At 38.0% G+C, this 12,733-nt stretch overlaps 3 protein-coding genes across 4 annotated transcripts in view; 2 read left to right on the top strand and 1 right to left on the bottom strand.

Annotated features, from left to right (window-relative positions):
* Window positions 1-12,733, bottom strand: part of LOC134749719 (semaphorin-1A) — a 427,168-nt gene that overhangs the window by 173,804 nt on the left and 240,631 nt on the right. The gene's annotated exons all lie outside the window — the stretch shown is intronic.
* On the top strand, window positions 1,730-2,810 carry LOC134749629 (uncharacterized). Its single transcript, XM_063684646.1, has one exon. It carries the CDS (start codon window positions 1,809-1,811, stop codon window positions 2,808-2,810), a length of 1,002 nt encoding a protein of 333 aa, XP_063540716.1. The 5' UTR covers window positions 1,730-1,808.
* LOC134749387 (cilia- and flagella-associated protein 20-like) lies at window positions 3,268-4,294 on the top strand. Its single transcript, XM_063684307.1, has one exon. It carries the CDS (start codon window positions 3,345-3,347, stop codon window positions 4,260-4,262), a length of 918 nt encoding a protein of 305 aa, XP_063540377.1. The 5' UTR covers window positions 3,268-3,344; the 3' UTR covers window positions 4,263-4,294.

Below are 12,733 nucleotides of genomic sequence, written 5' to 3'. Positions count from 1 at the left end.
TTTATAGGTGGTTTCATTAAAATATTGTACTTCAAATACTATAAATAGAAAAGTCAGTAGAATACTCGTAAGTGAACGAACACAAGAGGGGGGTAGAAAAATACTAATTTCCGCCGGCGACGGATCTAAGTAGTCCGGCGCCGAACCTAACTCCCTCGTGTAGACTGCAGTACAATGCTCACGTACCCGTGCAGGCCCTTAGTCCAATCCGATAATTTATACTCTAACAACCATTTCCCTATTGGCAAAATTTTCTTAAAAGATTAGTGGAAACTTTAGCTGTATTGCTAAACTTTAGGCCCACAAGAACTGATGCTAAGCATGAATAGTGTTCAAAGATGGAGACCTAGGTAAATACAGGAATTAGCTTAACGTTAGTATGATTTATAACACTAAACTCTCACGTTTTGTACAAATATTTAATGCCATTATCTGGTCTAACGTGATTACATTTCATTTTTTTACCTTTTATCCGACGTGCCAGCCAGGTTGCACTAGCTGTGGTCACGGAAGACTAACGTCCCAGCAAAATGTCAATGGAGATATTGGTAAACAACACTAAACTACCCGATATTAGTTTATATAAAGTACGGGGTAGACAAATAAATTGTTCTACCTGTTTTTGTTTAATGTTTATCTATAAGATCGTGTCGTGCCGTGGACACGCAATACTAACAATATCCGCATACTGATCCAAGGCATCTATCTTCGGACATTAAATATACGTTGGTATTGTCTGAAACTTCCCTTAGGTAATTATTTGTAGAGGTAAGTATATCTGTGTTCGTTTATTCGTAGTTCCGTTTTAAAAATGTTACACAATTTAGTGTTTATGGTTTTTTTAGAAATTCGTCTACTATTTATAGCTAGTTATTTAATTTGAACATACGATAGGTATACGAGTATTTTCTGGGCAATTCGATATCTCCATGTAAATTATACAGTCAAATAAATTATAATACTTGAAAATAATGTTTTTTTTTTCTCATTTTTATTCACATGACTACACTTGAAGTCCTATTGTTGTTCTACAGATGTAGTGTATAATTATTTTCCATTGTATTTTCACGGAAACGTACGAACGTGCCTTTCTATTTCAGTTAGCCTCGGTACAAAAAGTACTGAGGTTGACTGAAGTAGCATGACGAATACGAACGTTTCCGAGAAAATAAAATGGAATACAATTTTATTATGCACTACATCTGTACCAGAATATAATTATAGTTTGTCAAAGGACTGTGTCATTTCAAACATAGACAGAGAAAATCATACTATCTTTGTCTTACACTAGTACTATCACCCAAAAGAAAAGGATGAGTATTGTTTTTTTAGGGTGCCGTACCCAAAGGGTAAAAACGGGACCCTAATACTAAGAATCCGCTGTCCGTCTGTCTGTCACCAGGCTGTATCTCATAAGCCGTGTATCTCATGAACAGTTTAAATTTTCACAGATGACGTATTTCTGTTGCCGCTATAACAACAAATACTAAAAAGTACGGAACCCTCGATGAGCGAGTCCGACTCGCACTTGTCCGGTTTTTTGTTCTTATTAACTGATAATTTGGTTTGACCAACTATATTTTCAAAACTAGAAAAAGAAGTATATTCATATTTGTAGCCTTTTTTGCCATAGAATGAAGTTGTCATTACAATACTTTTTAAAGTTGACAGACAGAAAATGTCATTTAAAGCAAAAAGCAACCAAGTAACGTATTTAATGATGAAAATGTTAATTGGAAATATTTATTAAATAGGGTCAAAGTAAAGAGCGATTCAGATTGAAGCCGTAACGTAAAACCAGGTCTGAAATGTTCCGGACGGCATACCAACGCGGATTCCTAACTGTGTTCTATAGCTGCGGCTCTAAACCTTTGGAGTTATGGGAAGTCCATATGGAGAATGGTCATATTGCAAGGCTGCTAGACCCAGATATTAAGTCCATGGTGCTAGATATAAGAGGAAATAATGTAAGCACAGCGTATATAACATGTCCACCGAATAACAGAACTCTTGGAATAACAATGCCGTTCATGATTATGGTGGTAAAGAATTTGAAGAAATATTTTACTTTTGAGGTAACCATTTTGGACGACACTGGGACAAGAAGAAGATTCCGGGTATCCAACTTTCAAAGTACTACACAGATCTTGCCCATGGCTACCGCTATGCCTATCGGTCTCGCTGACGGTTGGAACCAGATCCAGTTCAACCTATCTGAATTCACCCGTCGTGCATATAATAAGGCGTTTGTTGAAGTACAAAAAATTAAAGTGAACGCCAATATACGTCTCAGGCGAATTTACTTCGCTGAAAAGTTGACTCCTGAAGAAGATTTGCCTGCTGAATACAGGATTTTTCTTCCTCTCCCTAGTAAAATAGGTAAAGGCAAAAAGGCTGAAGAAGGAAGTAAAACTAACGTAATTAAGGCTGCACCGTCTAAACAGATGGTGACATCGCAAACGAAGTTGAAAACAACGTCTCGGGCCAGTATTGTGGAGTTGCCTCCAGCGGTACCTCCTGAAGCAGGTCCCGTGGAAGGTGGTGAGCCGCCAGCGACGGTTCAGGCTGAGGTAACTTCTGAGCCTGTTGCAGCGGAGGTTGAAGTCCCTGCTCAGGAGGGCGAAGCTGCTCCGGAAGCAGTTGAAGCGCCTGTGGAGGAATCAGCCCCTACTGAAGGTGAGGCAGCCGCACCTGAATCAGCCGCAGAGGTACAGCCTGAAGCAGCCGCAGATGCACAGCCCGAGGCAGCTTCAGCCCAAGAACCGGCAGCAGATGCCCCGGCCGAGGCAGCTCCAGCCCCGGGGGAATAAGAGTAACTTCACTAGTTGCACAGTCACCATGAAACAGATAGTGACGGCCAAAGTTGCCAAATATATCCTTACACATACAAAAGCTCTTATTTCTACAAAAGCAAAGGTGTTATTGGGCCTCCTTGAACGTCTACATATATATATTTGATACTGAGTGTACATAGATAAATATGATATATTAGTATATTACTATTATTTAAATGTTTAATTACTTACTACAAGTTTTATCACGGATTATACTCATATAGATTGATTGATTAGTTTCCTAAGAATGTTATGTTTTAGTTGTTTATTAAATATAATTTTAATATTAATTATTTCGTTTACGTGTAATTGTACATTGTACGTGTACTATCGAAATAAAATAGATGTATAAATAATGATGTGTTATTTCATAATGCTACAACCTATTTACGTCTTTGGCTATGTAAACACACGACTGGCCGGCACGCGTCAAGTTTGTCAATCAAGTGTCACAGGGTACGTGACCTGCCAATATTTTTGACGATACGATTGATATTATTTTTGTTTATAATGTTTAAAAATACGTTTCAGAGCGGACTATTATCAATATTTTACAGTTGTGGATCTAATCCTCTTGCGATATGGGACAGCGAAGTCCAGAATGGGCACATCAAACGGCTCACCGACAACGAAGTCAATTCCATTGTCCTCGAAATCGTAAGCACGAACGTCGCGACTACTTTCATCACTTGCCCAAAGAACAACCAAGTTTTGGGAATAAAACTACCTTTTCTTGTCATAATAGTGAAAAATCTAAAACGGTATTTCTCTTTCGAAATAACTGTTCTCGATGACAACAATATGCGGCGACGGTTCAGAATATCTAATTTTCAGTCGACTACAAAAATCAAACCGTTTTGTACGAGCATGCCTATCGGACTGTCGGGAGGATGGAACCAGATACAGTTTAATTTGGCAGACTTTACAAAAAGAGCGTATGGTACGCAGTTTATTGAAACGCTCCGTGTCCAAGTGCATGCCAATGCTCGATTGCGCAGGATTTATTTCAGCGACCGCTTGTATACTGAAGAAGAGTTGCCACAGGATTACAAACTGTATTTGCCGTTAGAGAGGAAACAGAAGAAAGATAAAAAAGATGCGAAAGAAGCGGCGGCTCCGGCTCCTGCCGCAGCCCCTGCCTCTGTCCCGGCTGAAGTTACACCAATCCCCGAAGCGCCTACACCTGAACCTGAAGCGCCTAAATCTGAAGCTCCTCCTACACCGACCGAAACGCAGCCTGAAGCTGCACCAGAGCTACCAGCCGAGGCTCCGGCTGCGGAGCCAGAACCCGCCGGAGAACCGGCAGAAACCCCAGCAGAGAGTGCTCCGGAATCTACTGCGGGAACACCTTCCGAGCCCGCTTCAGAGCCTGCGGAGGTAACAGAAGGAGAGGAATCTGCTGCTGAGACCCCTGCCACAGAGGATTAAACGCTGCGTAATATTATTTTTTATATTAGTTATTTAATCAATAAAAAAAAAAATTCAGTCACAAGTTTTTGTTTAGTTTAATCAGTCCCGTGCCACCCTGTGCTGTATTATGACAGTACAAATATTATGACAGTAGTGCGATCGGCTGTAAATAAATGTGTCTAATCCTAGTTCGCCCTCATAGAAACAAAAAAATACTAAATGGCTAAAAGACGACTGAAAACTGGACTTCACATTTGTTTACCTCCTGCAAAGATTAGCATTCACCAAAAACAACATTATGTTTGGCGCGAAAGCAATAATTTGGTAATCTCCAATAAAAAATCCGGCCATTTTCCAGTGTGAGTGGCGTCCCATTCAATATGCAAAAGCGGGTCATAAAATTGCACCATCGTCGGTTGTAGCCGTCTCTTTAATAGTTTATGCTCTGGTCTATGGCGCGAAATTCCGCCCATTATTTAGGGTTGTGCCCGTCAAACGGACTGTACCAACGTCGAAAGATTTATCGTCGGTGGCTTGCACTACCGTTCACTGTTCCACTCAGTTATTTAATTTAATTTTCCAGCTTGCTTTGATTATTTTTACTTTTACAGCGTAAGTGATTTCGTTATTTCCACACTAAGTACTCTATCTATACAGTTAACTGTACCTACCTAGCTAAACTACATAGATTACTGGCTGAGTTAGGAGGCCAATTCGAATCTACATACATTTCATTTTGTTATCATTATCATTCGCCCGTGCATCACGCTCGTGCCAATACATTGTACGTACAAGTACGAACGAAATGCATGCGTGAATGATAGCAAAATTACATAATTTTGATATTGCAATGTAAGTTCGAATTGGAACCAGGATATTTTACTTACATTGTTGCATTGCTTTTTAACAGGACACTCACGCTCGTATAAATATTGATTTTATGATTTTACAGTATGTAACAGACGTAGTAGAAAAACTGTCTTCAATGACAACAATTCAATCTGAATTCAATTTAAATTTAGTAGTAGTAACGTATTTCGATGCGTCTCTTGAAATCATAATTTTTAAGGTATAGGTGCATTGGGGTAACTTCGAAAGCGGGATAATTTTGAAAACCGCTAATATCTTCTAAACTTCTTTGGCAACATTTACGCTTCTACACGCTTACCAACGCAACTTGCTTACTGCTTACTGTTGCTACAGTAAAGAGCTTCTAGTTTAGTAGATATTAGCAATTTGCAAAATTATCCCGCATTCGGAGTTATCTCAATGCACCTTATAAAAATATCTACCTTATTGCAAAGTAATAAAGTTAAATTATGGAAATGTGTCTATTATTGTACCTTGAATACAGCAATAAGTAAGAACGGTTTACAAATGTTGTTTAAACTACGTTCAGTCATGAATATAGGCTTTATGTAAATGGAGCTCAGCTTAAATTAAACTAATTTAGTCGAATTGAAGAGAGCACATTGCCCTTCGAGCTTAGGGACAGATGTCTTTACTGAATAAATTAATTTTGAAGATATTGACTCTACATTTGCAACCTAATATTTTCGCCTTTTAAAGTTATTAGAATTCAAACTCTATTTCCAATTACGTAAGTTTTTCGTTTCAAATATACAGTAAAGTAAGACGAGGTTCACGAATGTAGTTGATATTTTGCTTAATCCTCTCTAAGTACTTGTCTTGTATTTCAGTAGACATCAGTGAAATATTCACAACTATTTGCTTTCGACAACAGAAATACAAGGTTCCACTGTATAAATAATAATAGAGGTAAATAAAATTAATTCGTTGACTTTATTTCCAATTTCTACAGGCCAGACCGTATAGTATTTTAATTCAAATATTTCAAAAATAAAAATAGTTTTTTTAATTTCCTATTTTTTTCCTTCTTTTTTGGTGTAATTTTGTTTCCTATTTAGTTATGTATGCAAGGCTGCAATGTTAAGGCTTGGCGCGAATCGAAGGATTTCAAGAGTGAATCTTGAGTGTAGCATAACGAGTTCTTCAGTTACAGTGAAGAAAATACCTGAAACAAGGAAACGTAAAATTAATCATACGGTAATTAAATGCAGAAAATACGCACTTTCGACATATACCTTAGGCTAGGAACTGAATGCTCAAAAAAGTTGTAGTGGGAAATGCTTGGAACACAATTGTTGACTATTTGACGACGACTGACGATACAATTGAGACGCAGTTTCCAAGATATACGTACGAGATAAAGGCTACGGCCGGGGACTTTTGATATGTTCACCTAACTAGTCCAAACAAAGTTACGGAGTCAAAAATTGTGTTCCAAGCATTTCCCTCTATACCTTCTTATTGCTTGGCCTATTATTGTTTATAGATATAGATATGACGCAACTAGAAGGGTTCTGTTATTATCAAAACAGAATGCAACGGTTACCATAGCCTATTACATCGCTTAAATGAGAAAATAGGCTCATGTTTCATAATAAATATAATATTTCATAATAGTCCGAAAACAACTCTTGTTCAAGTAAACAACAACAAACTAAATTGAATAATCATATTGAAACGTCCGCCACGAGGCTCGTGAAATCTCAGCGACTGTGTCCTTTTTATTACACGGAATAAGATAACGAATAACATCATACATACCTAAACATAAATACTTAATGCCGACCCCTGCCCGCAAATATGAAATAGAATAAGAAATGTACTAACAGCAGAACGCTGACCATTAGTAGACGTTATTTAGTTGCAATAAGGTTTATAATTGATCAGTTTAGTTACAATAATACCTATTACAAAAGAAAAGAGTATATTTATATAGAATACACGTCAGTTCGATTCCTTTTTAGCCCAAGGAAACCGGAATATTACAATGTATTCTGCTAAAATTGAATGGATGAAAATGTGTAGTTTAAGAAAAAGTATTTTGAAGTACTCAAGACACTCATTTAAAATTTACGTATGAAGGAAGTGAAATACATTCCAAACGGGAATATTTCATAGCGTTTTATAGATGACGTTTTGAAAGCATCTAGAATAATATTCATAATACCTTCATGTTTTGATAAGTTTTCGAAATCAGAATAGTTATTTGTGCAACAAGAGAGGAAAGTTGGTTTTTCTTGCGAGTGTTTATTTTGAGTCCCGAGAAAGCGAAAGATTCTAAGTTAGAATCTTGAGCGTAGCGAGGGACTCAAAAACACGAGATGTAAAATAACTTTGCTCTCGTGTTGCACACATAATTTTTCACCTCAGTAGTGAGAACATATTAAAGGTTAACATGTATTTCGAATTACACAGAATAATACAGAAAAAAAAGTATGAAGTGGCAGTTCATGGCCTTCACTAAATTAAAAAGCTACTTTGTTTCACTCCCTGGAGTGAGGAAAGTCGCACTTTCCCCACTCCAGGGAGTGACGAAAGAAGGCTTGTTCGAGCTGCTGAGGTGAAAAAATATTATCTGTTTGCTCCTTTGTCTTATCTAGCACAGGGCGTACCGAACCTACCACTACTACCCGTTCGTTTCAAGTTGGCAGTTACCTCCCGGCCCGCTTCCACGCGACACCCCCTGCGACGCCTTATCCACTCGGCTCCGCAGCTTTAAAACTACTTTTATTACTTATATTTAATACAATCACAAAAAAAAAATTTAAATAAAGTAAGCATTAAAAAATAAACTACGAAATATTGTCGACAAGTAGTAATTGTACCTGTGACATTATTATGCAACGGCCGTAGCCTGCCAACTTGAAGCGAACGGAGTACTTCGAAAATCGAAATTTTTGTATCTACATCTCCGTCACTCCAATAATGCAAGAGTAATGGAGATGGAGATAGCGATTTTAAAATATCAATGTTCGAGGACGACGGCGACCCTGCGCAATGAGTGATTACTGATACCATACCATTAATAATGAATATGATGTTTGCGATGACATACCATCATAGTCATTAATAGCCACTAAATCATTTGTTAGCCACGACATACTCACTCATCATAATTCTATAATCAAAACAATACTAAGGGATTTACGGTAACTCGGTTAACCAGGTCAGAGTGTCTAATCCAAATGGTGTGATTTATATTCTGGTCGCTATATCGTAATATTCAAAACACATGATCTCGCCATATTCAACATAAGCGCGGTAATAAGTTAGCGGCGTGGCGAGTGATAAATCACGAACCATAGTGACGTTTGGCCGCTGGCGCAAGTAGCAAGCAGAGGGTAGTATGACCTGCCTTAAGGTGGCATTCGGATGGCGAATGCAACAACATTACTGTTGCAGCGTTGACTAGGGCGATGTCACTGTCAATTTCCTTAAAAAAATATGTGGACGTCCGTTGCGCCTTACTGCCGCAATTAGAGCGTTTAATGTGTCGCTAATGATAATGTTGCAGCAGTAACGCTGCTGCGGTTGCCATCCAAATGTGACCTTTAATCGCCGTATGTAGGTACAAATTGTTGTATTATGTGGGTATATAGAGGTGTTGTTTAAGTGATGTACCAGCCAAATTTAGAAATGGTTCATGTTGTTAGGTCACCAAAACAAAGGTAAGCTTTGTTTATTTTGACATTATAAATGCTCATATTTGATCCATACACATATTATCAAGGAATCGTGAGGAAAATTGTAAACGTTAGTAAAATTATAGTTTAATTTTAGGTAAAAAACTTCCAATATTATTATATTTAATAATGGTATCTCTTAACATTCCGTCATCAGTAGGCAAAACGGATTACCGGATATTATAGTTCATATTATAACTTGGGCCAGACCCTTAAGGCTACGCGAACAGTCCGCTGCGTCGGCTTTTCATAAAACAAACTTTAATTTACTGCTGCATTTTAAGTTATGGCCAAAATTAGTTGGAATATAAAAGAGCGTGTTTCACAATAAGCTGTGAGGTGAATACAATATTTAAAAGGACGGAGGTTTTGTTGTGCTGATTAAATGCGTTTTGACACAAAAATAGTATGGTATAACATTTTTGTTGTTCGTGCTTTTATGTTATTTGCAAATATCAACATTAATTTCTAACATTTTAGGCTGATATAATCAAAGCAGTCAATAGAAAATCGATTGATTTCGTTTTGGCATTACGCGTATAATTCAAATCCGATCCAAATCAACCAACGCCACAACAAACAATTTATAATTATTTCAAATTTAACCAGATATCTACGAGTTAGTGCATTTAAATGATTAGGTACGAACGTATACGTTTCTTGAAATCTGTTTCTACATTAATTAAACACTTCTAAAAGGTTTCGGCCGTCGCAAAGCTGCGTCAAAAAAAAGTGCCACTAATGCGAAATAACTAAGAAAGTGCCAGGATCGTCCGAATCCGATTTTTAAATCAACAAATGAGACAGTCGAGGGTGACCACAAACCCGTTAAAACAATTTGCCGAGGAACGTGTCCACGGAGCCAGTCCGCTCACGGCGCCTAATTTTTGAAGTCGTAAAATTTACGACAAAGGGAGTATAATCCATCCGAAGTACGGTCTAGGACGGACGTGCCGGGCCTCCCGAACAACCGGACGGTAAGCAAAAACGGGGTGCAGTGATGATCGTTTCTGGTTTTATTGGAGGAAGAACTAGGTTATCTCGAAAGAATAATGTATAGATTGTGGGGTAAGTTGTAAGTAGGTACGTAGACATTTTGATATACATATTCGTAGTGTTTAATTTTTAGTTCATTATGGCGAACATCTCCTTTCATTTATTTTCCCTTTCAATGATGTTCCTGATGAAGTGGTCGTGTCGTAGCAGGTGTCCGATCAATTTTCCTCTTCTATTTTTAATAATGCTCATTAAACTTCTCTTTTCCTTCACTCTTTTTAAGACGGCTTCATTGGTAACTTTTTCCGTCCAACTTATTCCTTTCATCCTTCGCCAACACCACATCTCAAAAGCTTGTAGATATTCTTCATCTTGGTCTCTACAAATGTAATATTTATTTTATAACAAAAAAATATATCTTCATCTTTCTTATTTAGCGTTCATGTCTCACATCATATAGTGCGATGCTTCGGATCGATCAAGGTGGAGACAACTTCATCACGCTGCACCGACAAGAGCCCACAGCTCTTAAATTGAATGAGGATGATAATGGCGAACATATTTTTAGTTCATCATGGCGAACATATTTTAAGTTCATCATGGCAAACATATTTTTTTAAATATCTTTTATTACCATCCTTATTTCGTAAAACCGATTTTTGATTCCATCATGTATTCTTCATATTATCAAATCTATGTTGAAGATAAGATATATTATTAAAAAGGAAATATGTTTTTATAAACATAAAAAATGCACTAAATGTACAGGAAACCTTTGTTATTTAAATATAGTTCTTGTGTTAGTTAACGACAACCTATATTGCTGCTAAGTACCTATTGACTACACCGACGTCGACCACTTAAATTGTTAATTGTTTATAAATGCTATTCGATTGTCTTAAGCTTCAAAAATACTGTTTCAAATAGAAATCCTAAAAACCTACTATGCGCTTAAAGGAGAATAATGATTTCGGCTTACTTCGACACTCCAGCTTCGCCAAGCTCCGGGCACTTGATCATTCTCAGACGGCGTGGGTTTTTGCCGACCGTACCGCAACACTTACACAAATTAAAGCAGGCGAGCCGTAGTTACTTGCGAATGCAGATTCAATTACTGCAATTCGGAACGGAATTCCGAATGAAAATATCATGAAAAAATGTTGCTATTGTAGATAATATGGGTTTGGGTTTAATGTTAGTATGTCTCACAACAGTTTAAATTCGATTAATATGGGTTCTTTAAGGGAAGGGATCGATCATTGTAAGGGCATTCCACAATTTTAAGAGGCCGTAAAAGAATTCAACATACATATCCCTTTTCAGTCGGTGATAACAGAACAGCGGCATTTTACATATAGCTTTATTTATATTTTGTACAGTAGGTATATTTTAGCAGTTTACCCTGGACATAAAATTCGAAGAAGTGGTGAGCAATGAGCACTATTAAACTCCGAAATATCATTAAACTGAGTTAAATTGACCCCCGGTTGACCTGTCGGAAACCTAGACTAACCTTACAGTTGCTTTCCGACGATCCTTTAAAAATGTACAGGTCATGAATAAATTAAATACCTTAAGTGATAATTTTTCAACCTTACTCCTTTGAGATAAGATCTGCAAACACCGTTCTGTGTCTGACTCTGGACCTGGCGTTGGCGATGGCGTTAAAGCTAAGTAAGCGTAGCTCATCGTTTAAACGCGTCCATAAATAGTTCCTCGACGATCCTGCTCTTCATTTGTTGTTTTTCGCCCATTACTCATCTTAACTCGCAAGTTAAAAATGTTTACGGCCGTATCTTCACAGTACATGAGGCAGGGTTGTTATCGCGTATGGGCTATAAGCGAGCAATCGCCTCGCCGAAAGCAGACCAGTATAAGTTTACTTTTCAGGCATTAACATACTTTTGCCGACAGATATTTAAATCCTAATATTTTTTTATGATATAGGAGGCAAATGAGCAGACGGATCACCTGATGGTAAGCGATTACTGCCACCAAAGGACACCCGCAATACCAGAGGGGTTGTAACTGCGTTGCCGGCCTTTAAGATGAGAGTACGCTCTTCTCTTGAAGGTTTGAAGGTCGTATTGGTCCGGAAATACCGCAGGCGACAGTGCATTCCACAGTTTAGCTGTTAATTACACAGATTAAAATTTCACGACTTCTACACATTATTATTTACGAAAATGGGACTTAATTGCGTATAATTAAGTTTTAAAATTACCTCCGACGTTTCAAGGACGTCATTTTTCCCGTGATCTCGGAGACGACTGGCATCAACATCTAGTCGGGTTGCAGTCCGCCTGTATAGGTCCTAAAAGTCTCTCTATTCCCAAAAGTTATCGACAATGGCATTGGTTAAAGCTACGTTTTGGTTGTGAACCCCTATACTGGTTTTTCCGGGTTGAGTACTCGTCTTCGGAATACACAGACAGGTCGCAACGACCCGTGGGGCCATATTTTAAACCGCCTGAGCGTCCGTCCCTGCGCCTCTGCGATAGCGGCGTATCGGTTATTTACTGACCACGCCACTTGTTACTCTCATGGCTCAGTTTTTTGCACGGTATATGAGTGCTATAGCCGCTGTATATCTTTCAACTATCTTTATGATCCACTTTCTAAGGGCCACAGGGAAGTATATCCTATGTTTGGTTAGCAGAACATGACAGGAAATTATTGCGAGAACATAAAAAAAAATTGAAATCGAAAATCATAAGCGTTTACGAAGATACCATTCATTTTTTTATACGGTTACAATACAACATTAGTGTCTCTATAGATTTGCAGTTCGAAGCCTAGCTTTCGATCCTCGTCCTCACGTTGTCCGACAATCAAGTCCTTATTGTTTCTTAAATGAGTCTTAGAATCACTATATGATCAGTGTGACCGTTCAGCTAACGGCAAGAAATGTACACACACTGATTATACTTTCACGACTTC

Source organism: Cydia strobilella, chromosome 18 (assembly GCF_947568885.1).
Source record: "Cydia strobilella chromosome 18, ilCydStro3.1, whole genome shotgun sequence".
Classification (NCBI taxonomy): Eukaryota; Metazoa; Arthropoda; class Insecta; order Lepidoptera; family Tortricidae; genus Cydia; species Cydia strobilella.
Note: the sequence above shows the minus strand (reverse complement) of the source record. Positions and strands in the feature narration are given on the sequence as shown.

Coding starts and splice junctions, on each gene's coding strand:
- LOC134749629 (XM_063684646.1), top strand. CDS start 1,809: ATGTTCCGGACGGCATACCAACGCGGATTCCTAACTGTGTTCTATAGC.
- LOC134749387 (XM_063684307.1), top strand. CDS start 3,345: ATGTTTAAAAATACGTTTCAGAGCGGACTATTATCAATATTTTACAGT.